The following is a 26,940-nucleotide window of genomic DNA, read 5'->3' on the forward strand; positions in this document are numbered from 1 at the left end:
AAAACATCCAAGCCCAGCAAAATTTTGCAAAAACTCATCTGAAGTCTCCCAAAAGTATGTGGGAAAATGTGTTATAGTCTGATGAAACCAAGGTTGAACTTTTTGGCCATAATTTTAAAAGATATGTTTGGCGCAAAAACAACACTGCACGTCACCAAAAGATCACCATAACCCACCATGAAGCATGGTGGTGGCAGCATCATGCTTTGGGGCTGTTTTTCTTCAGCTGGAACAGGGGCCTTATTAAGGTAGAGGGAATTATGAACAGTTTAAAATACCAGTCAATATTGGCACAAAACCTTCAGGCTTCTGCTAGAAAGCTGAACATGAAGAGGAACTTCATCTTTCAACATGACAACGACCCAAAGCATACATCCAAATCAACAAAAGGAATAGCTTCACCAGAAGAAGTTTAAAGTTTTGGAATGGCCCAGCCAGAGCCCAGACCTGAATCCCATTGAAAATCTGTTGGGTGATCTGAAGAGGGCTGTGCACAGGAGATGCCCTCACAATTTGACGGATTTGGAGTGTTTTTGCAAAGAAGAGTGGGCAAATATTTGCAAGTCAAGATGTGCCATGCCCAAAAAGACTGAGTGCTGTAATAAAATCAAAAGGTGCTTCAACAAAAGTATTAGTTTAAGGGTGTGCACACTTATGCAACCATATTATTTTATTTTTTTTATTTTTACTTCCCTCCACCTAAAAGATTTCAATTTGTTTTTCAACTGAGTTTTACAGGTCACATTAAAAGGTGGAAAAAGTTCTGAAATGATTTATCGTTGTCTCCTTTTTTTTACATCACAGAAACCTGACATTTTAACAGGGGTGTGTAGACTTTTTATACCCACTGTATGTTTGAACCCCAAGAGCCAATACACAACTGAGTCACAAAGGAATGTGGTCTTGAATACTCTGGGGAATATGCTATTAACATGCTAATGACTGTATCATATATGTGTTTTTTTATTTTGTCCATAGTTCCTATTTTATATATGTTTTAGCCCTAAGAGCCAATACACACCTGAATCACAAAGGAACGCGGTCTGTGCTTCAGTGCAATTTCAGCCCATTTATTTGAATGGGCTAAAATCGCACTGAAACACAAAAGTAGTGCATGTATTACTTTTACAAAATGCACAGCACGAAATCAGATGGTACTGCAGTACCACGTGATCTGGTGCAGGAAAATGCACTGCACTTGCGATCTGGGTTTGGAGTATTGTTAGAAATATACTGACACCAGCAGTAGATTGCACATCCAGTGCGACCTGAATGTGGTGCGTGAAATGCACACAGGACGCAGGTTTCCTGAACCGCGTTCCGGCATAAATGAGCGCTAAGTCGATGTTGCTGTGCCCACATCTCTTTTGTAGAATCTTACATACTGTAATGCTAAATATATTTTTCTTACTTTCTTTTCAAAACCAGGAAAGAAGATGAACTCTTTGGAAAAAAGATTTCTTAGAAAGTCAAACATTCCGTAAACATCCTCTGCAAAGAAAAACAATAGTCAATAAGTGTAAAAAAAAAAAAAAAAATCAGCAATTTAAATAAAAACACATGCAATACAATGGCTATCCTATTCACAACATATGTATACATTTTATACATTCTATACTAATGTTATTTTCTGTAACCTCTGATGCACCCTTAATGACATAAGGAACCAGAAAGTGCAATCACAGTCATGCAGGCCTCCCTTATGATCATGGCTAGCATAGTGTCCAGCGGTAGTTTCCATGCATTTTGTTACACTTTACATGCTAGGACAGACTGGTATTTTATAAATCACATCTGGTATTGTATGAATCACCACGTTTATATTGGAAAAGTACCGTACAGGGCAATCCCCAAAAAGGAAGAGAGAAACTGATCAATTTATTAACTGTATTCATTATACTGGCAAATTGGCCAGAAATAATAGCCCGTAAACTGAAATTTTTGTGAAAACTAAAATCAGATTTACATCAATATAGCCTCATTAGGCTTGTGTTTGGGTTGGTAAAAACATACAGCTATGCCGAGTTTTTACCACCCCACAGCCACTCCCCTTAAGCATTAAAGGCTGTAGAGTACATCTGCTGTGGCCATGATGCTTTGCATCCCAGTGCAGCAATAGTTATCCCCACATCACGGTGCAGCAACATTTATCCTTATATTGCAGTGCAGCAAAAACGATTACTGGTTCAACTGAATGGGGGGCAACATGGTAGTGATGGGTTGGCATGGGGTTCAAGGGGTTAAAAGCAGGTAGTAAGATGGCGATATAGTGCCTTCTCACCACCTCTAAAGAGCGATCTGAAAGCATATCGGTCTTTAGACAGAAATGCTACTGTAAGCTAGCCCTTAAGTGACACCAAATGATTCCTTATTCTCTAAAACAAAATCCATCCACATCCACTATGTAATGCCCTTGTAATCTATTTTTCATGAAATTGTTTCTTACTGTGGTTTATTACCTCCTTGTAAAATCCACCATGAGCTCCCAAACGTTCCCATTTGTTTGGAACGAGCAGTGTGCATTATTTGCAGTCATGTGCGCTAGTCTATGTACACTATAAATCCCAAACTCCATAGTTCATAATCCATCTTAGGAGAAAGCAAAAGAGGGTGACAATGCTTCTATATACAGTGGGGCCATGAAGAATGAATGTAGCCACCTTCTAAAAGCAAGTCAGATCATAGCAGCAAATAAAAGTAATTTGGAGATTTGGAGGAGCGTAATTTTAGTTAGGAATACAAGCTTGACAATAAAAGCAAACGTTTAGTGTCACTTTATGAGACCAGGGGACCAATAGTGTAAACATTTTTGCAACTTTGCATTTTGAGAAAAATAAAGAGCTAGCATGACTGCCAAGCCCTGCTCCACGCTACCTGACCCTGACCCCACTGGAGTGCTTTTTGGTGAAGTTCTGCTTTAAGTAGTTAACCACGCCAGTATCTACCAAAACCATAAGATAAGTAAAAAGAAACCAGTTGTTAACTACAATTACACCTCTTGCTGTTACTCTTCCTAGACACAACCAATAGATTTTCTCACCGCTCCTGGAACTCTGTGCCATTTTCATCGCTAGAACCACCAGAGCAGGTCTTGCGTATATATTGACCATCTGATTCCTGTAGGAGGCACACATGAGTACAGAGACTGCTCTACTGAACACCAGCTCTTCTGTGAGAACGCCATCTGGGTTGTTGTCAAACAGGTATACCTCACCATCGACAAGCTTTGTGATATTTGCATGAAGGTCCAGACTGGAATGCACCACTTTACTAGCAGACATGTTATCTATAGTTAAAAAGAAAACAAATTTGAGGATTCAGATTTGAGGAAAAAAAAAAAAAAACGTATGGGTTACAAACAAGTTTGCTAACTCTAGTATAGGGTTACTGAATATCAGCTACAATTGCAATTAACTGTTCCCTCACAGTCAACTAATATCAGCTTAACCACTTCAACACCGGGCCAATTCTGACACTTCTCACCTAAATGTAAAAATCTAAATTTTGTTTGCAAGAAAATGACTTATAGTAGTAGGTGAGGTTGAATAAAGACAATAGTCCATCCAGTTCAACCTGTGAAGTTGCATGTGTGTCAATGTCGGTAATCATTTCCCATATCCCTGTATGCTGCGTTTACTAAGATGCATGTCCAAGAGTCTTTTAAAAATATCAATACTCCCCGCTGACACCACCAATTGTGGAAGAGAGTTCCACATCCTTATTGCCCTGACAGTGAAAAACCCCGTACGCAGCTTAAAAGGTTACACCACTTCTCCTACAATCTCATTGTGTGTCTCCTTACACTCCCTGAGATTGGAAAGTTTCCTTCCTACGCTGGGATCACCATTAAAGTATTTGTATAATAGATTTAGCACTTGTAGTCATTCCTCGTAATTGAGGTCCTCCAGTCTCCCAGAGTTTCTCCCTCTAGTGAGTAGTTTGCGTTTTTATTTTTAGCCCCCAAGTGCATCACTTTTTTTCTTTTTTTCAAAAGAAAATGAAGGACCCATAGTGAAGCCCGTAATGATAGATAAAAAAACTTTTATTGTAGTAACCTCTGAAGACATCTGTTATGATGAAACATGTCAGGCAGGCTGACATCCGTACGCTGATTGCTGCAGCCGTTTGTTCCCATCATTGATGCATGCTGTTTTAAGCTTCAACTGTAAGTCCTTCATTTTCTTTTCTCGCATATATGATGACTACATGCCTGAATGCCTAATTCTGAAGTGACCATTGGGAGATGTTTATATGTGAAGGAAATCCCACGGATGTTGTGGTCTGATGAGGGGTTCCAGTGGGCTGGATTTGCTGGATGCTATTGAGAATTTATCATCTATGCCTAATCCTTAACACCTTCTGGTAAGCAGACTACATTACCACGTGGTGACGAGTGACTCTTTCTACATCTGCACAATATATTTGGTGATTGGATTCCTCCCACTCTTCAATTTCATTTTTGAACTTTTCAGCGCCGCAATAATTTTTATGCAAATATATAATAATGTACGTTACAGTGGGAACACATCCGCCACTAAGATCAAATCCTGAAAAATAGTGACCACATTAGTACATTACCAAAACCAATATGCATATAAAAAAGGAGAACCAAAGAAACATTTGTAGTTTGTTTTATGCGCCCAGCACGGAGACCTCACCACCACCGCTCGGGTTTACTAGCATTATAGCCCGCATTGAGGAAACAGCCTATCCATTACGGAGTTGAAGCAACCTGTCCATGGTTAAGTTCACCGGCTAAAGCCCTGTAACATCTAACCACGGTGCCCATACCCTCTTGAATTGATGTGCATTAACCCTATGTTGATAGATAAGCTTTTCCAATCGCAACAGCTCACCTACACTGTTAACCCATTCCCTCACAGTAGGGAAATCTTCTGACTTCCAATGTATCATGATCAGCTTTTGTGTCTGGAACAAGACTCTAAGTACAGCCTCTCTGGTGTGCACCTCCCAGTCGTACTCTTCCAATATACCCAATAGGCAGGCCCTTGGGTCTAGGGGAAGGGTCGCCTGGAACACTGAATTGACTCTATTCACCACCCCCACCCAATAGGCATGCAGTTTAAGGCAGCGCCACAAGAGATGAATCAAATTCCCATGTCTTGCTTACACCTCGTACACGTAGATTAGGTTTATAACCCCATTAAGCATAATCTGCGAGGGGTAAAATACACCCACAGAAGAATATACCGTGGAGTCAGCCTTTGTGATACATTTAATGAACACGTAACCACTGCCTGAAAGGCCTCCTCCCATTGGTCTCTATCCATTTGGCCAACATCACGTTCCCACCATTCCATCACTCTCAGGGGGTGCTGCCCCATATAAGACTGGAGAAGCATGGCATGACTTTGTGAGATAAAGCCTTTTGGACCATATTTTGCCCATTTAGCACCACTTTGCAACTTGGCCAGCTCCAGGTAATTATCATTAAACCATTTGGGACTAACATTTTCCAACATTAAAGTGGATGTAAATCCTCTCCTATACCCAATGAAGTGAACAGCCTCAGATGATACACAGGGATTAAACAAATCTCCCTACATAAGTTTTACTTGCATAGCTGCTGTCTTTCCCTTTCTACATGCTTTAGAATTCTTACATCGTGGTAGATTTTTTACTTCTTCATTCTGCACTGGGTGCGGATTCTTGGCTTACACTGGGAGACAGCTGATTGGAGGAAAGGCACGCCACCCCCCTCCACATAGGCAGAGACTTGCAGAGCTGTGCAGTGACAAGACAAGCTCTCTGCCAATCTATTTATAGCAACCTCCCTTGACACAAATTTCAGGCTGCTTTTATGTCTTGCAGAACTTGTCAAAAGTTATCATGCTGATAACAGGGAAACGAAACACACAGACTCAGTGCTTTGGAGAGAGATAAGAAAACACTACAGATATTTGTGCCTAGGTCAAATTTCATGAATCGGGTTAACATCCACCTTAAACCTCATCTGCCATGTAGTTGCCCACTCCATTATTTTATTCAGGTCTTCCACTAAAATTTCTATATCCTGATGTGAAGTTAGTGCCCTGCTCATTTTTGTGTCGTCTGCAAACACTTTGATTGAGCTATTTATACCGACCTCTATATAATTTATGAATAAATTAAACAAAATTGGTCCCAAGACAAAACCTTGGGGTACCCCACTTACCACTCCAGACCAGTCTGAGTACACATTATTTATCACCATATCACCACCTTTTTGGTTACGCCCCTGTAACCAGTTTTCTATCCATGAAAAAACTATGGTCCATGCCTACAGACCTTAGTTTGTAGATTAAGTGTTTATGGGGAACTGTATCAAATGCTTTTGCAAAATCCAGATACGCCACGTGCACTTCCCTTATCTAGATGGCAGCTTACTTCTTCGTAGAATGTTAATAGATTGGTCCGCCAGGAACGACCTTTCATAAACCCTTGCCGATTACTGCCAATGATATGGTTTTCATCAGCAAATTCTTGTATATTAGTCCCTTATCCCCTCCAATAGTCTAAATACTATTGATTTTAGGCTGAGTGGCCTATAGTTTCCAGGTATATGTCTCTGCCCTTTTTTGAATATTGGTACCACATGGGCTTTTCTCCAATCAGCTGGTACAATTCCTTTCAATATGCTGTCCATAAAGATTAGGAAAAATGGTCTAGCTATACCCTGACTGAGTTCTTTGAGGACTCTGGAGTGTAAGCCATCCGGTCCTGGCGTTAAGCTTTTCTAATCTTTTCTGGACACCGGCTTCTGTTAGCCACAAGAGTACATCCTGTGACATGTTAATAACAATACAGTTGTGGTTGTTATACCCCTCCTTTTCCTGTGTGAAGACTGAAGCAAAGAAAACATTTAGTACAGTTGCATTCTCTGTGTCCTCTGTAACCATCTTCCCTTCATCGTCTTATATGGCCAATGTGCTCTGAACTCACTTTTTTTCTGTTAATATATCTAAAAAACTTTTGCCACTTTTTTTTTCTCCTCTGCCATGTGTCTCTCATAATCTTTTTTTAGTCGCCCCAATTGCATTCTTACATTTCTTATTGCATTTCTTATAGTGTTGAAATGATGACAATGACCCCCCCCAACTCAAAGAGATAGATATAGATATAGATAGAGATCTATATATACTTATATATAATGATATTACGCCGAGTAAATAGATACCCAACATGTCATGCTTTAAAATTGTGCATTCTTGTGGAACAGCGCCAAATCTCTATAGGCAAAGCTTTATAAGTCTTTACAGGTTACCAGTTTAGAGTTACACAGAAAGCCTGCTGCTAGAATTATCTCACTATAACGTTTGTGGTGATACCTCACATGTGTGGTGCAAACACTATTTACATATGCGTGCTTGACCTACATATGTGTTCACCTTTGCATTAGTATGATTTATTTTATTTAAAAAAACATTTACAGTGTTTATTGTATTACATTTTTTAATCTTTTATTGCTATTAAAAAGGGATGAAAAACATCCTTTGTGATAGCAAAGGCGGTGACAGGTCCTCTTTATGGAGAGATCTGGGGCTATTAGACCCCATATTTCTGCTCTGCCCTCCAAAGCATCTGATTAAACCAAGATCGGTTGGATCAGATGCTCGTTTACGCATGTAAGGGCTTGTTCACATGAGATTGAAACCGGGAGCAATGAAATATTCGCTTTCGGTTTCTGCCACCACACAGTGACAGGAAGACATCCATTTCTCTCAAGAACCAGATGCCGCCAGTTGCATCGTTACCAGATTCGTGGATCACATAGGAAAGCCTGGGAAAGGTGGCGGTCCTCCTGCCACCAGTAAAAGTAATCCAACAGCTTCTTAGCTGCTAGGATTACTTTTACATTGAAGGAAATCACCAGACCTAAAAAAAAAAAAAAAAAAAAAAAGATATCTCGATTGTTGCCGCAGCCATGACCAAGATATCACCCTTTCAATCCAGAGACATAGTGTTACTTTGCTGGACGGCAAGTGGTTAAAGAATTCCAGCTATGGCATTGTTTACCTTGGACCAATGGAACTATGCATTTACCATACCTGTGGGATCCCTCTAGAAGCTGGAAAGTTTCTCTTGCTTCTGGGTCCCGTGCTGAGCTGCTGCATTGTGAATACAGAAGGTCAAAAACATTTGACACATGCGCCATTCAGAGATCGCTTTGCATTTTCTCAATGACTGCAAAACATTCTCTGATTGGACGAGATGGAGAGTCGGGGCAGCGATGTCACTCAATGTGAATGATCTTCATTATAATGAATACGCAATTTGTTACTGATTAGTACACACAGGAGGGGCTTGGCCCTAGGTTTATCCTTAGCTTAGAGCACATCTAAGAGCTCCTATGTGACTAGCCTCAAAGTGAAAAAAAAAAATTCCTGTACTTCTCCTGAGTGAGCCAAATTCTGCTATATTTGTATCTCACAAGCTCTCACTCACAGACACTGCAGCTCAGAGAGGGAGGGGTTCAGCAGCAGTGCTGTCAATCCAGGGGGCAGTGGGCAGGACTAGGTGCGGCCAGATGCTGATTGACATGCTTCAAGCTTGTGAAACAACTGTGACAATGCCGATACAAACGCCCCATGCAGTGCCTTCTTATCCCACTGTTAGCAATACCAACCTACATAAGAGTGACAAGATTTCTCTGAATTTAGGGAGCTGCATGAGGTGGACTTCACTTGGCAGGATCAACAGATATTTGCAGGACTTTGTAGGGGGAACTAAGGGAAAACTAAGTGCAGATTCACCTATAATTTAAAAACACCATAAGCTGGGTAAAATCTAATTAAAATCACGGGTGTTTTTGGCAGCCATTATCTGCACAACGGTGAAAACCCTATTTTCAGCAGCCATAATTTGTGCATATGTTGAGGTTTGCAAGTAGTTTACTGGGATTACGCTAAAGATATCAGCCATAACCCCGGTATTTTTCTTTTCAGCCGATGGCTGGCTTTCTTTTGACAGCGTTTTGAGCGGCTCGCCGGTGTTTCTTGGGCTTACCGCCTGAGGAATGGTCCAACAGTGCGGCCGGCTGGTCACAGAGGCGATAAAAGATCATCTTTGATCGTCTCTATGGCCTTGGAAAACCGGAGCAACGTCATGTTGTTACTTCCGATCCAGGGTGGAAGTAAACAATTTTATTTTTATTTTTTTAAAGCAAAAGGTCAAAATTTTGGCTTGGTAGTGGTTAAATTGTGGGTCATAGTTCAAATTTTATGGTCTTTCTTGTGTCTGTGCTGGAAGGATTTACCCCCTTTTAACCAATTAAGGACCAAGCCTCTTTTTGAGATTTGTTGTTTACAAGTTAAAAACTGTTTTTTTTTGGCTAGAAAATTACTTAGAACCCCCAAACATTATACATTTTTTCTAACACCCTAGAGAATAAAATGGCGGTCGTTGCAATACTTTGTCACACCGTATTTGCGCAGTGGTCTTACAAGCGCACTTTTTTGGGAAAAAATACACTTTTTTTAATTAAAAAAATAAGACAAAAGTAAAGTTAGCTCAATTTTTGTTTATATTGTGAAAGATAATGTTACGCCGAGTAAATTGATATGGAATGGCGACAAACTTTTACCCTTAAAAATCTCCATAGGCAATATTTAAAAAAATTCTACAGGTTGCATGTTTTGAGTTACAGAGGAGGTCTAGGGCTAGAATTATTGCGCTCGCTCTACCAATCGCGGCAATACCTCACATGTGTGGTTTGAACACAGTTTTCATATGCGGGCACTACTCACGTATGCATTCGCTTCTGCACGCGAGCTCGGCGGGACGGGGCGCATTTAAATTTTTTTTTCACCTTTTATTTTTACACTGTTCTTTAACCACTTGAGCCCCGGACCATTATGCTGCCTAAGGACCAGAGGTCTTTTTCCAATTTGGCACTGCGTCGCTTTAACTGCTAATTGCGCGGTCATGCAATGCTGTACCCAAACGAAATTTGCGTCCTTTTCTTCCCACAAATAGAGCTTTCTTTTGATGGTATTTGATCACCTCTGCGGTTTTTATTTTTTGCGCTATAAACGGAAAAAGACCGAAAATTTTGCGTATATTTATTGGTTTGCGCAAAAGTTATAGCGTCTACAAACTAGGGTACATTTTCTGGAATTTACACAGCTTTTAGTTTATGACTGCCTATGTCATTTCTTGAGGTGCTAAAATGGCAGGGCAGTACAAAACCCCCCTAAATGACCCCATTTTGGAAAGTAGACACCCCAAGGAAATTGCTGAGAGGCATGTTGAGCTCATTGAATATTTATTTTTTTTTGTCCCAAGTGATTGAATAATGACAAAAAAAAAAAAAAAAAATATTACAAAAAGTTGTCACTAAATGATATATTGCTCACACAGGCCATGGGCCTATGTTGAATTGCACCCCAAAATACATTCAGCTGCTTCTCCTGAGTACGGGGATACCACATGTGTGGGACTTTTTGGGAGCCTAGCCGCGTACGGGGCCCCGAAAACCAATCACCGCCTTCAGGATTTCTAAGGGCATAAATTTTTGATTTCACTCCTCACTACCTATCACAGTTTTGAAGGCCATAAAATGCCAAGATGGCACAAAACCCCCCCAAATGACCCCATTTTGGAAAGTAGACACCCCAAGCTATTTGCTGAGAGGCATGTCGAGTCCATGGAATATTTTATATTTTGACACAAGTTGCGGGAAAGTGACAATTTTTTTTTTTTTTTTTTTGCACAAAGTTGTCACTAAATGATATATTGCTCAAACATGCCATGGGCATATGTGGAATTACACCCCAAAATATTTTCTGCTGTTTCTCCTGAGTACGGGGATACCAGATGTGTGGGACTTTTTGGGAGCCTAGCCGCATACGGGGCCCCGAAAACCAAGCACCGGCTTCAGGATTTCTAAGGGCGTTAAGTTGTGATTTCACTCCTCACTACCTATCACAGTTTTGAAGGCCATAAAATGCCAAAATGGCACAAAACCCCCCCAAATGACCCCATTTTGGAAAGTAGACACCCCAAGCTATTTGCTGAGAGGCATGGTGAGTATTTTGCAGCTCTCATTTGTTTTTGAAAATGAAGAAAGACAAGAAAAATTTATTTTTTTTTTCTTTTTTCAATTTTCAAAAGTTTGTGACAAAAAGTGAGCTCTGCAAAATACTCACTATACCTCTCAGCAAATAGCTTGGGGTGTCTATTTTCCAAAATGGGGTCATTTGGGGGGGGGGGGGGTTGTGCCATCTGGGCATTCCATGGCCTCCAAAACTGTGCTAGGCAGTGAAGAGTGAAATCAAAAATTTACGCCCTTAGAAAGCCTGAAGGCGGTGCTTGGTTTTTGGGGACCCGTGCGCGGCTAGGCTCCCAAAAAGTCCCACACATGTGGTATCCCCGTACTTTGTCTCTTTCCCGCAACTTGTGTCACAATATAAAATATTCCATGGACTCGACATGCCTCTCAGCAAATAGCTTGGGGTGTCTACTTTCCAAAATGGGGTCATTTGGGGGGGGTTTGAACTGTCCTGGCATTTTATGCACAACATTTAGAAGCTTATGTCACACATCACCCACTCTTCTAACCACTTGAAGACAAAGCCCTTTCTGACACTTTTTGATTACATGAAAAAATTATTTTTTTTTGCAAGAAAATTACTTTGAACCCCCAAACATTATATATTTTTTTAAAGCAAATGCCCTACAGATTGAAATGGTGGGTGTTTCATATTTTTTTTTCACACAGTATTTGCGCAGCGAATTTTCAAACGCATTTTTTGGGGAAAAAACACACTTTTTTAAATTTTAATGCACTAAAACACACTGTATTGCCCAAATGTTTGATGAAATAAAAAAGATGATCTTAGGCCGAGTACATGGATACCAAACATGACATGCTTTAAAATTGCGCACAAACATGCAGCGGCAACAAAATAAATACATTTTTAAAAGCCTTTAAAAGCCTTTACAGGTTACCACTTTAGATTTACAGAGGAGGTCTACTGCTAAAATTACTGCCCTCGTTTTGTCCTTCGCGGTGATACCTCACATGCATGGTGCAATTGCTGTTTACATTTGACGCCAGACCGACGCTTGCGTTCGCCTTTGCGCGCCTTTGATACCTATTGCTATCATAGGGGATATTTACATCTCAGGGAATGTAAATATCCCCTATGATAGCAATAGGTAGTGACCGGTACTCTTTTTTTTTAAAATTGGGCTCTATTAGACCCTAGATCTCTCCTCTGCCCTCAAAGCATCTGACCACACCAAGATTGGTGTGATAAAATGCTTTCCCAATTTCCCAATGGCGCTGTTTACATTCGGCGAAATCTAAGTCATGAAATGCTCGTAGCTTCCGGTTTCTTAGGCCATAGAGATGTTTGGAGCCATTCTGGTCTCTGATCAGCTCTATGGTCAGCTGGCTGAATCACCGGCTGCATTTTCAGGTTCCCTGTTGGGACAAGAGAGCCAGAGAAAAACATGGAAAACGGTGGTGGGGGGGGGGCATTCCCTCCCACTGCTTGCAAAAGCAGTCTAGAGGCTAATTAGACGCTAGGATTGCTTTTACATGAAAGCCGACCGCTGGCTGAAAAGAATGATACCTAAACCTGCAGGCATCATTCTGGTATAACCACTCAAAGTCCAGCAACATACCAGTACGTTGCTGGTCCTTGTTGGGCATATATTGTAAACTTTTTTTTCATGCAGCCTGTGGGCTGAACGAGAAAAAGATATTGATCGGTGGGTATGCCCACCATTAGAATACCTCCCTTCATCCACCCACTTCTAATGATGGGCATACATGCACCATTTATATATGCCGAAGCATGGGGGCATCCTCCCGCAAAAGGCAGGAGCAAATTGCTTCTCCACCCACTGCTGCCCCCACGCTTCGGCATATATGCTGAAGTATGTAACTGTGGTGGTGAAATCACCTCCGACAGCGCTGGAGTCACGGCTTTATATATCGTAGGAGCAAACGCTGTTGCTGTCAACTGAATGGCGTACCTGCTAAGCAATACAAAAAAAAAACATAGTAAAAAATAAAACATTTAACGCAACCTGTGCCTAAAATATATATATGCCGAAGCATGGGGGCATCCTCCCGCAAAAGGCAGGAGCAAATTGCTCCTCCACCCACTGCTGCCCCCACGCTTCGGCATATATGCTGAAGTATGTAACTGTGGTGGTGAAATCACCTCCGACAGCGCTGGAGTCACGGCTTTATATATCGTGGGAGCAAACGCTGTTGCTGTCAAGATAAATAAATCCGCGCTGCAACTGAATGGCGTACCTGAAAACAATAAAATGGTTACCAACAAAACACAGTAAACAGTAAAGTATAAAAAAATCTGAAAAGCAAACATGGTAAAACATAATAACAATAAAACATTGCAGAATAGAATAGAGTAAAAAAGAGCAGAACAATAGAGAGAGAATAGAGAGAGAGAGAACAATAAAACAACAACAACTATTTTTGGTTTTTTATTTTATATTTTTTTTGTGTTTTTATTTTTTTTTACACTTTTTTTTAGTAACTTTTAACTTTTGTAACTGGTTCCAGGTTTGGGTATCTCAAAATGCAATGGCATCTTGGGAGACCCTGTGTTAGTGTGCCTAGTCTGTGCAATGCTGAACCCTACGCTAATACTCAACTAGTGTATGGTAGCGTTCAAAGCATTCACCCATGCAAAGACCAGGATTGCCAGGACAGGAGGGACAATAAGACCGGGTATCACGCCTAAATCCGCGCTTGCTACAGACACGACATCTTTTTTGGGGGGCTCGTTGGGTAGGGGTACTCGGGATGGCATAAAGAAAATGCCTCTCATGCAGCCGGCTTACTGCATTTGGTTGGGGAAGGTGAGGTAGAGCACCGTCTGGAAACAGAAGGGCTCTGACGATCTCTTCCTGGAATTTAAGGAAGGATCCAGTCCGTCCTGAAGCTCTGTATAGCACATGAGCGTTCAGCAAAGCCAATTGAAATAAACAAACAGACACTTTTTTGTACCAGCGTCTGGCCTTACGGGCAACTAGGTACGGCGCCAACAACTGGTCGTTGAGGTCCACCCCTCCCATATTAAGGTTGTATTCGTGGACACAGAGGGGTTTCTCCACAACACCAGTCGCCGTAGGAATTTGGGTCATCGTGTCTGCATGAAGGGAGGTGAGAACGAAAACATTCTTCTTATCCCTCCACTTCATAGCGAGCAAATTATTATACTTCAAGCAGGCTCTCTCCCCCAGCCTAAGACGGGAATCTACAAGCCGCTGGGGAAAGCCCCGGCGATTAGGTCGCACGGTGCCACATGCTCCAATCTGCTGATCAAACAAGTGACTAAAAAGTGGCACGCTCGTATAATAATTGTCCACGTACAAGTGGTACCCCTTTCCGAATAAGGGTGACACCAAGTCCCACACTATCTTGCCAGCGCTTCCTATGTAGTCAGGGCAGTTTGTCGGCTCTACGTGACTATCTTTGCCCTCGTAAACCATAAAACTACATGTATAGCCTGTGGCCCTGTCACAGAGCTTATACATCTTGACCCCGTATCTGGCACGCTTGCTGGGAAGGTACTGTTTGAATGACAAGCGGCCAGAAAATTTAATCAGGGACTCATCAACGCAGACAACTTGATGGGGGGTAAACAAGTCTGCAAAACGTTGGTTGAAGTGGTTTACGAGGGGCCGAATTTTGTAGAGCCGATCGTATGCAGGGTCTCCACGAGGACGACAGAGTTCATTGTCGTTGAAGTGCATGAACCGCAAAATCTGCTCGTATCGTGCCCTGGCCATGGAAGCAGAGAACAAGGGCGAATGGTAAATTGGGTCAGTGGACCAATATGACCGCAACTTACTCTTTTTATTCAACCCCATGAGGAGGGAAAGGCCCAGAAAGGTCTTAAATTCGGAGACCGTAATTGGTCTCCAATCTCTGGCAAGGGAGGACTGGGGATTAGCGGCGATGTGTTGACCAGCGTATAAATTGCTTTGGTCCACAATAGATCTATACAGATCTTCGGTGAAAAACAGTGAATAAAAATCCAGTGGCGTAAAGTCAACTGTTTACACCTGAATTCCGGGTTGGCCAGTGAAAGGGGGAAGTACGGGTGCTGCAGAAGTGGTGGGTTCCCAATTCGGATTGGCCAATGCAGCAGGAAGGGCACTACGGGCACGATGGGCCTGTCTTTGTCTTCTTGGTGGCAGCGGGACACTACTAGTGCTTGCCACCTCACCAGCTTGAACTGCACTTATGGGACTCGCCACGTCACCAAGTGTTACTGCAGTGCTGGATGTACGACCAGGGTGTACTAGGCCGCTGGTGCTTGCCAGTTCACCAGAAGGAATAGCGGCGCTAGTACTTCTCTGCTCCATACGAGAGCCCTGCGGTTCTTGCACTTCAAGGACAGAAGAAGAAGATTGGGGTCTGGTACGCCTGACTCTAGCAGGGACCACAACTCTGTCGTCAGAGCTATCTGTCATGGAGCCACTGTCCTCTACAGGCCTGAACTTGACAGATGAGTGACTTCCTCTTCACTATCTGTCATACTCAGAAACGTGTAGGCCTCTTCACTAGTGTACCTTCGATTTGCCATTTTGGGCTCTAAATTTAGGGGTACACTAGTGAGACTCACAGGCAAAAAAGCTCCTGACTGTCAGCGACAGATTCAAAACGCTACCAAAAAACTGTTAGCGATCGCAGGGATCAGGCCTGACTCTGCGAACGCTGCAGTTATGTGTGCTTAGTGTTTTGTAAGTGTCAGTTATCGATCGATACTGCACTTGGGTGGGCTGGGCAGGGCTGGGCCAAGGGACAAAACGCAGGTGCTAGCAGGTATCTGGGCTGATCCCGCTAACACTGCGTTTCAGGGAACCCTAAACTGCTGGGGAGTATAGATCTGATCGGATCAGATATCGATCCGCTCAGATACTATAGCACTAAGGGAGGTGTATGCTGCGTGCGTGGGTGTTAGCGGTACTGGCGCAAACCTGACGCTGCCTGGGGCGACGCAGACCTTAGCTGACCCTAAAAATGTAATTTATATCACCGCCGGGCAATTAGGGGGTTAAACCTTTATAAGGTAATAAACGGCGGGTGCCCTAAAACTATAATAAACTATAATATAATAAACTACAAAAAACAAACTAGCTAACCAGCGTCACCCGTAACACTTAAACGGTGATCGCTGGTGAAAGGGTTAACTAGGGGGCAATCAGGGGGTTAAAACCTTTAGCAGGTAGTATATGGGGGTCCCTGTCGCTATAAAACACTGACAGCGAACCTATATACTTACCTCCCTAACTAGCGTCACCTGTGTCACTAATACAGCGATCAGAAAAACGATCGCTTAGCGACACTGGTGACGGGGGGTAATCAAGGGGTTAACCTTTATTAGGGGGGGTTAGGGGGGTACCCTGGACCTAAGGGGGGGTAACCCCGGACCTAAAGGGGGCTAACCTAACTGCCCTAACACTTGTAACTGACACAAACTGACACCAATGCAAAAAAAAATGCTATTGGTGTCAGAGTGACAGGGGGTACAGGGGGGTGACAAGTGTGCCTGGCGTGTTCTACTGTTAGTGTAGTGTTGTGCAGACTTACTTGATGTCTTCTCTCCTCGGCGCCGGATCAAAAAGACCGACTCGAGGAGGGATGACATCACTTCCTTTCCCTCTGTTTACATTACAGAGAGAAAGGAAGCATTTTCATTCGCCGGGAGCGATTGGGAGGGGGTGGCCAACAATGGATGGCCTCCCCTGACCTCTCATCGCCCGGGAACAAATGGAGACCGCCTCGGGCACCGGGGGGGGGACCGATCGGACCCCCCACCCGCGGAAGGCGAATCACGTATATGTACGTGATTGTGCCTGTCCGTGCCACCTTGCCGACGTACATCGGCGTGAGGCGGTCGTCAAGTGGTTAAAAAAAAAAAAATGATGTCACTTTTATTCCTATTACAAGGAATGTAAACATCCCTTGTAATAGAAAAAAAAAAAAAAGGATGACAGGACCTCCTAAATATGAGATCTGAGGTCAAAAACACCTCAGATCTCATATTTACACTGAAATGCAAAAAAAAAAAAAAAAAAAGGCCCTGTAAGAGCTATGGCCGGAAGTGACGTTTTTACGTCGCTTCCGCCCTGCAATGGTTTGGAGATGGGTGGCCATCTTCCCCTCACTCATCTCCATACCCAGCAAGGGAAAACATCCGATCGTCTCTGCCGCTGCCAACGGCTCCGGTAAGCGGCGAAGGTCCCCTCTCCCACCGCCGAGAAAAGTGATCTTGCGGCGAATCCACCGCAGAGACCACTGTTATGGAAAGCGGACTGCCGGCCAAAGAAGGGGATGCAGGGGTCATGGCAGCTATTTGCTGCCATAACAACGATATTCCTCTTCAAAGTAAGTTCGTATATCGGCGTGCGGTGGTCCGTAAGCGGTTAATGACCAGGCCATTTTTTGCGATACAGAACAGCGTCGCTTTAACTGACAATTGCATGGTCGTGCAACGCTGTACCCAAACAAAATTGAGGTCCTTCTTTTTCCCCCACAAATAGAGCTTTCTTTTGGTGGTATTTTATCACCTCTGCGGTTTTTATTTTTTGTGCTATTAAAAAAAAAAAAGTGACAATTTTGAAAAAAAAACAATATTTTTTACTTTTTGCTATAATAAATACCCCCCCAAAAAACAACATTTCTTCATCAGTTTAGGCCAATATATATTCTTCTACATATTTTTGGTAAAGCAAAACAAAACAAAAAAAACAATAAAAAAAAAAAATCGCAATAAGTGTATATTGATTGGTTTGCCCAAAAGTCTGCAAAATAGGGGATATATTTATGGCATTTCTATTATTTATTTTTTTACTAGTAATGGCAGTGATCAGTGATTTTTAGCGGGACTGCTAAATTGCGGCAGACAGATAGAACACTTTTCACACTTTTTTGGGACCAGTGACATTTATACAGCGTTCAGAGCTAAAAAATAGCCACTGATCACTGTATAAATGACATTGGCAGGGAAGGGGTTAACACTAGGGGGTGATCAAGGGGTTAAGTGTTCCCTAGGGAGGTGTTTCTAACTGTGGGGGGGGGGATCGGACTGACTGGAGGAGGAGAGAGATCGCTGTTCCTGATCTCTAGGAACAGAGGATTTCTCTCTCCTCCCCTGACAGAACGGGGATCTGTCTGTTTACATTGACAGATCCCCGTTCTGGCTCTCCGAGGAGCGATCATAGGCTGCCGGTGGACATTGCAGCTGTTGGCCACGTGCATCGGCTCCGCCTGCTATAGCCATTAAAGGGACCGCCATACCGGTACGGCGATTCTTACAGCTGAGCCAACCTGCCGCAGTATAACTGCAGCGGCTGGTCGGCAAGCAGTTAAACTACTTCTTGTGAAAACTATTACTCATATACATACCAGGCCACTCTAGACATCCCCCAAAGGCCTCTGTTAAATCCTTCAGCCACAAAGTCTTGTCAACCAATAGATTGTAACTGAGTGAAGGAAAATTCTGTAGCAAAATGGCTGCTATCAAGGTTCCGGGGCTGAACACCATGTTGGCTATTTGGTGAAGCTCTACTTTATAGGCCACGTCAGAAATAAACTTCTGAATATCCTCTGAAGGTTTCTGAGAAAGATGCCTAAGATGAAACAAAAATAATATACAGCTAATTATTAATAGTGTACAACACAAACATAATGGTAATAAAAGGAGAAAAAACTAACTCACAAGAAATTTCTCATACTTAACAGAAACAAAAAGGAAAAGACCCATTGGTAAGCCACCAAAACTTTTGCTTACATAGTTTCCTAAAACAAACACATGCATTAATCATTCCTCAACTGGTGTAGTCGAGGATTCAGCTATTCAAACACAATCTGTGTTTGAATAGCTGCACTGGAGGCAGGGGAGACACTTGGGGACTAAAAGACCCCCAAGTTTAGCTTTATACTTCCACCAACTACATTTTCTTTCCCAACTTATAACTAAGTTTGGATTCTTTTAATACAAAATGCAGTGATATTTCCATATAAAACCAAGATCTAATTCTCCCTACAAAACTAAGTCATTCTCTTTTGCTTTACCAAGATACCATTAAGATGATTGTTCATGTAAAAATACAGCTTCTGCAGCAGTGTAGTGAAATAGAGAAGATATTAAAGCACTTGTTAAAAAAGTGGAAGTTCAACCAAAACCTACTCTAGCAGTTTTTTGTTTTTTTTTGTTCAACCCAGTGGGCTAAACGGAAAAAAAACCTGAAGAGCTCTGGAGGAGTCGCTGTACTAACTATCAGATGTCAGTACAGCGACCTCCCCAGCTATTGTGTTTTGACAGGGGGTGCCCCTCCCCCACCCCACCAGAAGACTCCGGTCAACACTCAGCCACTGGCTGAGAGCGCTGATCAGATGCCGATCGATAGACCTTTTTCGGTCATGCCCCTTTGACAGGACCTGGATGTTTGGCTGGCTTCTGTCGAACCGGCTGCCATACATCTATTGAACCATCCGATATTCAGCCCGTGTGTACAGGGCTTGACCCTGTAAAAAATTTTTAAAATTTAAAATTTAAAAAAAAAACGCTATACTTACCTATTCTGAAGCGGATTCGGTCCAGTTTCCAGCGGCAGCTTCTGTGTCCACAGAGACAATGGCTGGGAAATACCTGGGAAGTGATGTCACCCATATAGTTACTATGGGGCTTCGGTTGTCGGCTGCCTCCACTGCACATGCCTACAAACTGAAGCTGCTTCTGACAGCTCAGCCTGGGACCAGACTGGAGTGATTGCAGAATAGATAAGTATAGCAATCTCTTCTTTACAGGCCTAGACATTAGGCTAATACCCCATACACACGGTCGGATTTTCCGACGGAAAATGTGTGATAGGACCTTGTTGTCGGAAATTCCGATCATGTGTAGGCTCCATCACACATTTTCCATCGGATTTTCCGACACACAAAGTTTGAGAGCAGGATATAAAATTTTCCGACAACAAAATCCGTTGTCGGAAATTCCGATCGTGTGTACACAAATCCGACACACAAAGTGCCACGCATGCTCAGAATAAATAAAGAGATGAAAGTTATTGGCCACTGCCCCGTTTATAGTCCCGACGTACGTGTTTTACGTCACCGCGTTCAGAACGATCGGAACGATCGGATTTTCCGACAACTTTGTGTGACCATGTGTATACAAGACAAGTTTGAGCCAACATCCGTTGGAAAAAAATCCTAGGATTTTGTTGTCGTAATGTCCGAACAAAATCCGACCGTGTGTACGGGGCATTAGAATGTGGCTGAGAGTAGGTTTAACATTAGTTTTGGCTGAACCTCCACTTTAAATTAGTATGTTTTTTCTACTGTTTCTGTAAAATTATGACAAAAAAAAAAATGATGACAGCATCAATAAAAACATATAAAGAAACTATACCTAGGAACAAGATTATATTGGGATCGGTTCAGTCTTCCAGAGGCCAGAGATCTCAATGACATTGGTTTTCCAAAAAACACATGAATGCTTCCAAAGTTATCACTAAGAATTTTCCTGGCCTTTAACAAGCCCTAAAAAAAAACAACAAAAAAAAAAAAACCCAATGTATATCGTTAACATACATACATTACATTTGAATGAAGGGAAAAAACAAAGGTGCAGATAATATTACCGATGTAGATTCTTTGGGTTTGGGCACTCCAAGAAGCTCATAAGCATAAAGTGACTCCTCTAGTATTCGTTCATAGCTAATGCTGATCGGTACCAGATATGTATCGAACACTTCCCCTTTGAAAAATGGCTCCATGATCACACTAAGAAGACCTGCAAGAATTGCCCATATAGATTACAAATATAAACAAAAGACTGTTGACTTAAAGTGTTACTACACCCAGGAGCCTCCATTTCATATACCTAACCTCCCACAGTACACAGAACATGGAAATGCCATTATTTTAGTAAATATAAACTGCTAAATACCTTTTCTCATCAGGAGTATATAGCAGTCTTGTGATTTCTATCAGTTCCTGGTAAAGCTTGTAGGAGGAGTTTTCATACTGCACTGAGCCGTCCTATGAGGCTGCAGGGCTCCTGACCTTCTGTCTGGACAGTGCCGACTGGAAATGTGCTGATCACATGGACTCTCCCATGAAAAAAAAAAAAAAAAAACCTCTCTGGCAATACACACCAAACTGAGCATGTGCAGCCTGACTCCAAGGGCTCTGTCTTATCCGGACTTGTACAGAGGGACAGTGCAGGGAGGGGAGGATCTGTGCATACAAGATCAAGCCTTTTTACACAGTGCAGAGGAATTAACCCCTTAGGTTCCACAGTGAGTATAACAAGCATGCTTTACTGCATATACAGACCGATTTTACTGTTGTGGGTTTAGAAACACTTTAATAAGCATTTAAAAAAGAGGTGAGTCATTCATTCACCTGGTTTTGCCCCTTTGATGCTTTTATTAGTTTATGGGACCAACCACATTTAGGGCCAGTGTCAATGGGCTTTGAGTTTGTATCAATAGGAAAATGCAGTGTGCTTTTGATATCAGTTAGACACTTCTGAGATCATTCAGAATTCATTGACCAAGTGCATTTGACCTGCAGTTGACATCCTTCTGACCTGCTTCAAGCTGCTTTTTGCAATCCATTAGACTTGTATAGAAGGGAAGCAGTTCCGACGGCGTTCTTTATGCCTGATGCAGGCATAAAGAAAGCAAACCTGAAAGTGGAACCCCCAAATCATTAAAGCCCCCCCCCCCCCCACATGTATATTTTATTAAATCTTTGCATAGATGTGCTGCTTGGTTCTGGAGTAATGTTAGCAAACCTGTGTGATCAGGGCCGGGACAAGCGGGGGGGGGGGGGTTTGGGGCACGTGCCCTGGAACGCTATGTGGAGAGTGGGTGGTGAGAGCAGATGAGCACTCAGCTCTCCAGCTACCTGAATGACAGGAGTGATGCTGCTGTCACTCCTGTCATTCAGAACAGTGCACAAAGCAGGCAGCAGTAGCTGCTAGAGGGAGGATTTTTCTCCCCCCCCTCCCTCCAGCTGCATGACTGCATCTCTCCCCCCTACCTCCTCTGGCAGGTTTCAGGCTCTGGTGTAGGACAAGTCCGAGGCAGTTTGCTGGCAGTATTCAAGGTCATTGCTCCTGCTCCCCGTCCAACTGCAGAGCACAGAAAGTAGGGGAATGGGACTGGAGCAGACTGGAATTGAGGAAGGTGTTAACACTGCCGTGACCATCAATGCAGGTGGGGGATGGGAGGTTAACTTTCACTGCCACTGACCTCCCTGCATTGGTGCTTGGACGCCATCATGCTTCACCGGTTTACGTGATATGATTAAGACTATTTATATATATATATCTCTATCTCTATATATCTATATCAGATGCTGGGAACCATTTCCCACCTAAATTTGGAGCTATACTCAATGGGTCTGAGTATTTAACACCACCTCTATTCCATATGGGATGATTTTTTGACCCTCCATTTGGTAGTGTTGCGTCTCATGGTTTGGTAACTCTCCCACGGGCCGGCGAGACTATCTACACCATTCTCTATCCACGTTTCATCTGGTTTATTTTGGATAGCGAGGATAATATATCTTTAAAAGAAGTTACACTAATATTCATCTGTACCTGTATACGAGATAGGAGGTCCTGAGGAAGCGGATGTCTCCGTGAAACGCATCGGCTTAAGTGCCTAATCTCGGCAAAACTACCATGCCATGCATTTCTCATTCCCCCTGGTGGAAGGTGATTGGTAGTATTAATGTTCATGCATGTATGATGTATGATTTTATTGAACTTTTTATTGGATGAAATAAAGTTTTGTGTTTAATTTTTAACATATTATCTCATGTATTTGTGTCCTCTGACATCAATGCTGGGAGTTATTAATGCGTCTTCTGATACCTGTGTTGGAGGTTATCATGGCATCCACTGGCACCAATTCTGGGAATTATTACAGCGTCCACTGACACCAATGCTGAGGGTTAGTAATGCATCCTCTGACATCAATGCTGGGAGTTATTAATGCATTCTCTGATACCGGTGTTGGGGGTTATTATGGAATCCACTGACACAAATGCTGGAGGTTATTAATGTGTCCACTGACATCAATGCTGGGGGTTATTATTGGGTCCACCAACATTAATGCTGGGGATTAAGGTGTCCACCGACATCAATGTTGGGGGTAATTCTTGCATATGGGAAGGAAGGGGGGGGGGGCAATTTGGCATCTTCACCCCTGGGCAGTGATTGACCTTGTCCTGACACTGTGTGTGATGATGCACCACCATGGGGGAAGAGGGTGTAACTGATAGGCTCAACCCACAGGAAAAGGGGCACGTATGTGCTAAATTTTTATTAAAAATACGATGAAAATTAAAAGTATTATTCCAGCCAAAACGGATTTTGGATAGAGTGGGGAAAACTTAGAATCATTTATAGCTTCCACTGCTATCTGGAGCACCGTAAGAGATTTCTCCTCTAATCTTTTGAAAACTGTTTTACTAGTTAGAAAAATTCTGCAGCAGGGACACAACAAGCAGTAAAATGCTGATGTGGTTCTAACCTTCTACTCTACTTATAAAAAAAAAAACAAAAACAAAAAAAGAACTCTCCGTTCTTGGTGAAATCGGTATCAGCAGAACAAGAAGTGAGAGGAAATTCCTCTAATAGTGAGCAAAAAAACCTGGCAGGGTTTTCTACATTTCCCCACTCTACTAAAAACAAAACCATTTTGGCTGGATGTGCCCTATTCTGTAATTCATTCATTGATTTACTAGATCTGGAGTGTGCAGAATATGGGATGGTAGCCAATCAGCTTCTAACTTCAGCTTATTTAGTTAAAGTGTATCTCCACTTTTGTTGTGAAAAAAACATAATTATCAATCAGCTGTGCACCTGCAGGGCACTAATGAGGAAAGCTGCTGGGCCTGCATGTTCCTAGTGGGTGTATCTCACCAAAAATGACATTTTTGCTGTGGGGGATGCCTGAAATCTGACTTGTATCTTAGTGCAGACTTCTGGGAAAATCAGTGAGCCAATCACACAAGCAGGAAATTATGTTTCTGGGGGGGCGTTCTGCACACATTCTGTGTACAGAACACCTCCAGGTAGCCATATTGCATTGCATTTTCAGAAAATTACAGCGGCTGCAGATTGAAAAGAAAAGGTAATTTTTTATGACAATACGACTTGTGTCGCAATTGTATATGCTATATTATTTTTTTCTTTATTTACTATTTTTTTCCCACGAAAGTGGAGTTACCCTCTAATCTTTGACCTTAAAACCTAGAAGCCGATTTTCTGTGCAGAGCTGCACCAGATTTTGAACTCTCCGGTTTTAGTAAGTCAACCCCATTGTGTTTCAGCTTTATTTCGATTATTTAATTTCTATTTGAGATATAATTAAATACGTCAAGTAGTGAGAATTTGATATTGTGTAAAATATAGTGAAAATTAAAACACAGAGCCATACTTCTTCACTGCTGCAGTGGAAAACACAGTATCAGCTTTTTAATGAACACATAATTATCTATCGAGTATCTTGAAAAAAGAAAACACCCAAAAAGACTAAACATACCAAACTTTGGGTTTAATGTCTTGCATGTTCTGCTTCTTTGACCTTCAACAAAGAACTCCACTGGAGCATATCCATTCTGTGGGCGAGATCTTGAAGTCATGACATGATGCAAATAAATAGAGCAGCTAGTCGCTACATAATGCTAAAAAGTAAAAACTATTTTTTTTTTTATTTTGGATAGATTGGAGAGTAATTCTAATATTTGTCGTTACAGTGATTCACCCCCTCTCTCCCTGTTTACCATTGTCGTTGAAAGTGAAAGTAAAATAAAAAGAATTTTGGGTTGTCCCCAGAAATGTAATCGAGGGAAATCTTCCAATAGGGACACTAATTCGGGTGATCTGGGGGTCCCCAAGAGAATCCCTTAATTTGCAGGGATTTCATCTTACTTTCTGTTTGGCTATGGGACAGGAAGTGAAGGAAAATCTCCACAAGAAAAAAAAAAAAACACATGGGCTATAACACTTCCTTGCTCTATCCAAAAAAAAAAAAAATGTTGCCTATAGTTCTACTTTAAGAAATAATTTTTGGGAAGGGACAAGTGCTGTAAAGCAGGTGTGGAAATGTTTTTATTGCAGCTGTAATTTATTAACTTGTTTTCAGAAAAATACCGATTATTCAATAACGTTGCCCGACAAGGGCATCACAAAAACCATAACTATGCAATGTGGTCAGGAAAAAGCGGGGCAGAAACCACTACCTACAAGACGTTTCATGGCTCCCTGCCATGCAACTTCTTGCCCGTTCATCGGTAAAGGCTTTCTAATCTAGCGACAACTTTTCTTCTCCTTTCCTCTCCTTTAGGGTAAATACCCTTTCCCTCTACAGTTTAGCAAGGACATTTGTATGGCCCTGCACTATAGTTGGCGGATTCAGCGGTCAGTCGGAGGCAAGACTTCATGTATTAGAGAGCAAAGAAAAGCTGCTTGTCCACTGCAAATCTCCAATAAAGCATTTGTGGCTTGCAGTGGGTCAGGTAGCAACTTTGAGATCATGATGAACCTGCCCATCCCAATGCTTATATTAACCCAAGGTTGGCTGAAAGCAAGCAGGTTTTAAAGCTTTTTTTTTTTTTTTTTTTTTTTTAATGGAAAGGGCAGACTCACCCTTCTGTGTTCAAGCACCAGTCCTCTTTTCAGTTGAATGACACCTCAAGTCATTCAACCTACTTCTTATTAGCCCAGGGTGTCACACAGGAACACAGTGCCACAGTATATATATGGTGGTGGATGACCAAAAGGGCTGATTCAAGGTGCAATTAGGGTTTAAAGAAAGACTGACACAAAGAGAACTTTGCTGATTCAGGCAATGTGACAGGATCTGTAAAAAGGCACCATGAACCCACTGATACTTACCTCTTCAGTGATCTCATGTTGCTCTTTTCTCTAGCTCACCTGGTGCAAAATAACGAGTTTCCTGGAATATGGAGAAGCATATGGCCTCCTCCCAACTGACAATGCTCATGCTTAGCTACCATTACTAGGAGGGAGTGATGTCACTGCTCCCTCCAGGATCTGACAGCAGCCGGCAACAAGTATTTTGGTGTCAGCTGTAATGAAGGAAGAAGCGACGGGGATAGCTGGAGAGGCAATTATTGTGAGTCGGCCTTTTCACAGTTACTTGTGTTAAAATATATAACTAATGTAAATAATCTTTTCAATCGTATGCATTAATTAAAAAATACTGGTCTATAGTCCGCTATAGATTGTTTGAATCAGGGCCGGTTCCTGCTGAACCGGCCAAAATTCGAACCATGTATGGGCAGGCTGAATGTACCCATGTTCAACCAGCCTGCCTGATTTTACATGCAATCATTGCAAGTGGCTGTTATAGCTGCTAGCGATAATCAGTGTCTTTTCCTGGTGGGGACAGCTTCCCCCGCTGGGATAACACAATGGGGTTTATTTACTAAAGGCAAATCCACTGTGCACTACAAGTGCAGTCACTTTAGATCTTAGGGGGACATGCAAGCAAAATAAAAAAACGCATTTTTGCTTGCACATGATTGGATGATAGAAATCAGCAGAGCTTCCCTCATTTCAGATCTTCCCTATAGCTCTATGGTGACTGCACTTCCAAGTGCACGTGTAGTGCACAGTGGATTTGCCTTTAGTAAATCAACCCCAATGGCTCGGCTGGAGGGATTCCCCAGTCAACACTGTCTGTTTTGATGGCGGAATGGAGTACATTTTTTATTTTCCAAGCCTTGGTTGCAGGAAAGCAATTCACTCAGTCTATGGCCGGCCTATGTATAGTTAAAGTGGTTGTAAACCCTGTTACACCACATTTCACTACAGGCAAGCCTATAATAAGGCTTCCCTGTAGATACTGTGAATATCTCCAAAACTTGCACAGTTTAGGACATATTCACTGTAT

General features: G+C 42.3%; 1 protein-coding gene across 1 annotated transcript in view; it reads right to left on the bottom strand.

Annotated features, from left to right (window-relative positions):
* GNPAT (glyceronephosphate O-acyltransferase) overlaps positions 1-26,940 on the bottom strand; it is a 76,076-nt gene that overhangs the window by 15,062 nt on the left and 34,074 nt on the right. Inside the window, exons 6-11 of the mRNA XM_073627883.1 lie at positions 24,565-24,640; positions 20,641-20,792; positions 20,409-20,539; positions 18,398-18,621; positions 3,041-3,286; positions 1,412-1,491 (exon numbers count right to left, since the gene is read on the bottom strand). Coding sequence (XP_073483984.1) covers positions 1,412-1,491; positions 3,041-3,286; positions 18,398-18,621; positions 20,409-20,539; positions 20,641-20,792; positions 24,565-24,640 — 909 coding nt within the window. The remainder of the gene's footprint in view (positions 1-1,411; positions 1,492-3,040; positions 3,287-18,397; positions 18,622-20,408; positions 20,540-20,640; positions 20,793-24,564; positions 24,641-26,940) is intronic.

Source organism: Aquarana catesbeiana, linkage group LG04, assembly GCF_042186555.1.
Source record: "Aquarana catesbeiana isolate 2022-GZ linkage group LG04, ASM4218655v1, whole genome shotgun sequence".
NCBI classification, from domain to species: Eukaryota; Metazoa; Chordata; class Amphibia; order Anura; family Ranidae; genus Aquarana; species Aquarana catesbeiana.